General features: G+C 45.1%; 1 protein-coding gene across 11 annotated transcripts in view; it reads right to left on the bottom strand.

The window, feature by feature from the left end:
• Positions 1-3956: 3956 nt before the first annotated feature.
• Positions 3957-6375, bottom strand: part of LOC119183490 (irregular chiasm C-roughest protein) — a 662802-nt gene continuing 660383 nt past the window's right edge. For all 11 annotated transcript variants that reach the window (XM_075892228.1, XM_075892231.1, XM_075892229.1 and 8 more), the window contains 2 exons: positions 5874-6086; positions 3957-5157 (listed from right to left, as the gene is read on the bottom strand). In XM_075892228.1, the coding sequence (XP_075748343.1) occupies positions 5107-5157; positions 5874-6086 (264 nt within the window). In that variant the 3' untranslated portion in view covers positions 3957-5106. The remainder of the gene's footprint in view (positions 5158-5873; positions 6087-6375) is intronic.

Raw genomic sequence — 6375 nt, 5'->3', positions numbered from 1 at the left:
GCCGTAACAATCAGTTAAAATCTTATATTGTGATACGTTGTACGATTAAGAGTGCTCTATTCTCTTTTCAAACATAATCACTACTGTTTTAATTTGTTGTTTTGTCGCGTAACATAAAATAAAGTAGCAGCAAAGATTGAACGATGAAATAACTTTGGAAAGCGTTGATTTCAGAAGGTATGATAACATAAAACTAAATAAATGTTGCTGATCTTAGGAGTGCGGTGTTGTGATACTTGATATGGCTCCTAACAGGTAAAAAAATAAAACGCACTTGCTTAGAATAACTGTGCGTTGGGCGAGTTTGTATTGCCAATCAATAGTCGGCGTCTCGCTGTGCCTTCTCTTTTTTTCTTTGTGACTTTTGCGCAAAGTGCCGTTCAAAATGCAGTAGTTGTTTCAGTTGCAGCAGCGTCAAAACGAGGTGTAGTTATGAGTGGTGGTGTTTCAACTTCGTATATTATTAGAGAGAAAGAGAGAGAGAGAAGAAAAGAGGGGAGGCTTAATAGCTATCTTCTTTTGATTCTGAACAATTAAGAAAGAGTCAATTATTGCAATACTGGGACAAATAAAACGATGCCTGTGCACTTCAATTAGGCAAACATTTAAATATGGAAGTACTAAAGCAATAGCGCCAAACTGTCCCCTATGATGTCTCTCACAGATAGAGGAACAAAAAGGTAAAATACAGGAAGGTTAACCAAAGGAGATCTCTGGTTGGCTAGCTCCGCGATTCTCAAAGCGGGTTCCGCGAATCCCAAGGGTTCACACCTCCACGTGCCCCGCCGCGGTGGTCTAGTGGCTAAGGTACTCGGCTGCTGACCCGCAGGTCGCGGGTTCAAATCCCGGCTGCGGCGGCTGCATTTCCGATGGAGGCGGAAATGTCGAGGCCCGTGTGCTCAGATTTGGGTGCACGTTAAAGAACCCCAGGTGGTCGAAATTTCCGGAGCCCTCCACTACGGCGTCTCTCATAATCATATGGTGGTTTTGGGACGTTAAACCCCACAAATCAATCAATCAATCACACCTCCACGTGGTTCCCCGAACCACTGATAAATTTTCCCTGATTCCACATTCACCCACTCAACTCACTTAGATGGCAATACCGAGAGGTGATTGATTGAGGGAACCTCCATTATTCAGGCCAGAGCGCCGATAAGCACATCCAAGTGATTTTATTTTTATTGCGATAGCAATTATACGGTCAATCTCGGCTGGCTATTTGCAGTCGCCGCCGCTACCGCTGCTCTCGCTTATATATATATATATATATATATATATATATATATATATATACGGGGAAATATGCGCTAGCCTCCTTTTTCTGCAGAGGGAACATCGCCTGTCCGACCGGGGTCGTCTGCGCCAGCACTTATCTCGCGAACGAACAATGAGGGAGGGGAGGCACTTGGTTGCCGCGCTATCTCGGCAGCGATAAGCGCATGACTTGTGCCCCGCAGCAGGCGGGATCGTCTCAGGGCTGTGCTCTGAATACGATAAAACGGTGCCAAGAGTGTACCTGGAGCGGCCGTGTTCTCTTACAACGGCGTTTTGTAGAGTTACGTGAGATCGGACATGAATGACTTGACTGCCAGCCTCACTTCGTATAACATTGCAATAAGTTCCAGTCACATTGATTGCTTCACCTTTTCGTTGAAACTGATGTCGTGCAATCATCCCTGCCTTAGTCGCGAACTGCACTTGACAGCATGCGCACGAGTATATATAGATACCGAGAAAGCTTCTTAATGATTATGTTGGGTTTAGCATCTCAAAACCATCATATGATTATGAGAAACGCCGCAGTGGACGACTGCGGAAATTTCGACCATCTGGGGTTCTTTAACGTGCACTCAAATCTGAGCACACGGGCCTACAGCATTTTCGCCTTCATCGAAAATGCAACCGCCACAGCCGATATTCAATCCCGTGACCTACGGGTCAGAAGCCGAGTACCTTAGCCACTAGACCACCGCTGTGGGGCCCGAGAAAGCTTCTTCAGACACAGTTAGGTATCCAGTGGCTTTGCACGTTTGGCAGGTTGTGTACCGTTTATAGTAAGTTATTGTCGTTCATCTGTATCCGTGATTACATTTCGTGCGTCATTTGTGCGTGAGAAACGCGGGCACGTTTCGACCTGCTTGCCATTCTTCGCGTGGCTTTCCACTTGTTTGCTATCACGTTCAATGCTTCGTTCTTGCGGCAAAGCTGTAACTTTTCATTGAAACTAAATATGAAAAAAATAAAAAGCTCACCGGTGGGAGGGCGGGGTTCCTTTTCACTTGATGTAGCTAAGCAGGGTTCCCTTGCACCAACATGCTCGAGAATCCCTGGGCTAACTTGTACTTCAGAAATGGAAAGTGGTTGTGAGCGAATGAAAATGAGGATCACTGCTAGCAATACAACAAAGCAACAGCACTCGTTCCTCTGACGGGTAGTGACTGGCTATCGGTTGTTATATCACAAGGGTTGTTTTGCTACAAGTGCAATGCAACGATTGAGTCGTGTGTCAATGTTTTTGGTGTAGAAGCGAATATATGTCTTAGCTTCATATCTCTGGAGGGTTGCTCTGGGCTGAGCATTTGCGCACCACTTGCGGTCAGGCCACTCACAAGTTCATTCCAAGCCACACGGGAAAGCGCAGCGGGTGGCAAATGATGAAGCCGACAGTCCCAGCCTCCATTTACAGCTGGTATTTTTGCAAGGATCATTTGATAACACGGGAGGGGGAAAACTGAGCTGCCTAGACAGACTGCATACGTAAAAAAGATGACTGGTCTTCTCTAGCGTGCTCAAGAGCGTGCAATTTTTTTTCTGTAGAATAAGCATGAGGAATTCAACATCATGGCCAAAAATGGCCAGACTAAAAACTCAAGGAAGCCATAGACTGGTTTCAAACTTTTCAGCTTTTAATTTTAGTGAGATCGCAAAAAGCCACACACTCCGAATGGCAGCGAGGCGTGCTCACGTCTCCACGTGCGACGTCTGGTGACTTCACCCAAGATCTTTTCACAAAATCTGCGTAAGTTACACTTGTGGCACTCTTGCTTAACGACTACGCAGCATTACCCAGGCGAGTGCGAAATTTAAATATCAAGGTACCAGCAGGAGTGAAACCCAAGAATTTTGCGTGGCAATGAAGTATTCTACCACAGAGCCATGTCAGATCTCGGAATCCTTCAGAAAAAAAAAAAGACTGCAGGCGTAATGTTGGTGAAACGTCAATTCTGGGAGCATTGATACAGGCGTCACGTCGAGTTAGCTGCAAATGTAGTTAAGCGCCAACCAGTGAAGTTGCTCTACGTAGCACTATCCAAGGCTAACATCCTCGCAAGCATTTTTATGCTTCCTACTTCTTGTGTTGTTAATACCCGTGTTGCTATTGGCATCATTACGCGACTGCGAACAACTGATTATATAGGCGTATTTGTTTTTAAACATTATTGCCAGTGCGTGTTACATTTACACATATTATAGCGGCATTTCGTAACCTTTCACTCAACAATAAAATTGCACCAGTATTATTTTCCCTCCACATGCTTCGCATGCCTTGATTTCCATGGTACGTGAGATTTGATAATTTTTTTCTCCGTGACGTTGTCTATCTAAAATATAGGTCACATATAGGTGACGTGCCGCAAGATTAAAGACCACAACAGATTAAAAAGCTGAATGTTTTCGTTTTTCCAGGAGGCAACTTTGAATGCAGATTTCCGGACTGTTACAAAACGCAATTAGCAAGCTTCCACTCGGTCTAATGCAGTCACCAATTCTTGGAATATTGAGTTTTCTCTCACCAAGTGCTCTCTAATATTTCGACACCAACTATACATTCAGAATATTTTGTTATTTTCTCAACTTCAACTCCGCGTAGTGGTGACGTATTCCAGCGGGAGCTATAGACTACACACCGCTAAATAATTCAGTCAAAAACAAGCAATGAAAATGGTCGATGGTAATAATAATTATATATTTTATTGTAGAGCTTAAAAGTTTGCGCCGTAAGTCCGTATGATGCATTTATATACGAAGATGTACTGAACTCTTGGGGTGTTAACAAAATAGTCTTAAAAACCAGGTAGATGGGAAACAAATGAAGGACACAGCCAGGACAGCTGTCAAAAAGAAATAGTTCGGGAGAGATGGAGAAATAGTCGTGAAAAAATCCGAACAAAATCATTAGTGTGGACCTGTGCTAGTACTGTTTCTCGCCGATGCGCGCAAACAGGCACGCCTTATTCACTCTGTCACCTCATACACACGCACGCACGCACACATAACTCTTGACGTCCTCTCTTTTCTTCGTAGTTTTCTTGGCAATTGTTCACAGATGACCGCGTTCACGCACGCGAAGTGTTCAAGGTAGCACTGATGCTCCTTCGGATTGCGCTTCGTCACCATCACACTCGGTAGGACGCTGGATGAGATTAAATGGAATGAGTGGGCACGTCCTATCTTCACCCGTCTTGTCTTCCTCTTAGGCACCACCTCATCTCACCATGGCAACTCAGTTATGGCAGCCTACACGAAGGCGAGATGCTTTCTTTTATTACCCCATCACCACATCATCTGGGCGTATTTTGTTTAAAGATTTCATTTCATGAGGTATCGTGCACCCAGGCAAGCAGCCTAGATGGTTCTTGACTAGTTTGAAGAAGGAATGTGACCTTTATCTTCTGACGACGTCCTCAAAGACAAAATTGCGCTTGAGCCTGGGCGCCGCTCACAAAGCTGCAGTTGTGTTAGATCGTTCTATGTACAGAAAAAGGTCGCAGCGTCGCCAGGGGGGTCGCACTCACTGCAGCGGGACGGTCGTGCACGTCTTCATCTCCAGGCGTAGATGCCCCGTGTCGTTCTCGCCCGACGGGATAAAAGAAAGCTCGTGTCACACGTAGTCCACATCCCTGTTCTTACTTCCGCAGTCCTCTCACGGGTTCGATAACCTGCACTCACGCACCACTGTCGTCGTCGGCGGGTGGTCCAGGTGTGGCCATACCACTCTCGCACGATTTCTTTTTTCAATGTTTTGTCTCTGCACGATCGACACATTCACGACCATGGGGAGCATTGAACTGTCTCGCCCTCACCTACGTTGCACCATTGGTGTCACACCGGCGTCGATATCGTGTTGTGGTCGCTTGGCGCTCCTCCTAGGTGCTGAAAATAAAGTCAGAACAATAAACGCTGCTACACTCAATGATTGCCGTAAAAATAAAATAAATAGAAAGCCACTGCAGGTGGGCGGTTTGCAGTGCCAACGGTTTTCCTCTTGTTGATGACTCGGCAAGAAAGTAGCTGAACAAGTTTAAGTACCCTCACCAACCATGTCTTAATGAATTACTATTATAGGCTACTTGTGATATATGCCACCTTACTTAAAACGAACACACGACGCCAAAGAAGTTACTATAAGTAACGTTAATTTAACTCTATCTGTTTTGCAGTAATTATCTAAGGACATATTTTGGTGATAATTTTAATAATGACTACAATACAATGTGAAGACCACAATGAACGTCACCTACACATTACGCGGCGTGATTATCTGTTGGTATTTATTGGGGTGGTATCAACAAAAAACTAGCCCTTAAAGCCAACTTTTTTTCGATCCTACCACATATATCAGAACCTAAATTACGCTATGTGCAAGAATTCCGAGTACCAAGAAGCGTAGTACCGAAAAGGCGATAATGATAATAATAACAATATTATAATAATAGTAGTAATAATGTCTGAGCAAGCTCAATCCTAGTTCACGACGTGATCGTGAGGAACACCACAGCGGAGGGCTACGTAAAGACGGTTACTATAACGCTGTGCATACTTCTATTGTCCCACTCTTTCTCTATCACGAGAATCTATCCCTCGCCTACCCTGACGTTTGGCTGCAGGCTGTTCATGAGCGGCGTGTCCGAGCCGACGGCAGCGCAGGGGTCCTCCTCTTCGGACTGCGGCGGCACGGCGCTGAACAGCACGCCGGCCCGTTGGAAATCGATCTGCGCGTAATCGGTCGGCGGCTCTCGTATGCGCACTGGGTATTTGCTGCGCGGCAGAGACAGCTCCGCGTAGCGCACCTCGTTGTCCATCTGCAATCAGTCGAAATTTCAAAGTACTAAATACTTATAGAAAAAAAAGCAAATAGAAAACGATAAAAAAACTTTATTTGAGCATCAAACTGAAATTCAGGGGACCTTAAAATACGTGCTATCGAAGCTCCGCGTATGCGTGCTTGATCTACGGGTTTTCTTTATTTCATTGTTGCTCAATGCTCTCTCGCAGTTTTTGGTTCATCTACGCGGGCAACTGAGCCTACATCTACGTGTTAGCAGTGAAATATTTCACCTTTTTACGGGCAACAACGACAACCATGCGTTC

Source organism: Rhipicephalus microplus, chromosome 4 (assembly GCF_043290135.1).
Source record: "Rhipicephalus microplus isolate Deutch F79 chromosome 4, USDA_Rmic, whole genome shotgun sequence".
NCBI classification, from domain to species: domain Eukaryota; kingdom Metazoa; phylum Arthropoda; class Arachnida; order Ixodida; family Ixodidae; genus Rhipicephalus; species Rhipicephalus microplus.
Note: the sequence above shows the minus strand (reverse complement) of the source record. Positions and strands in the feature narration are given on the sequence as shown.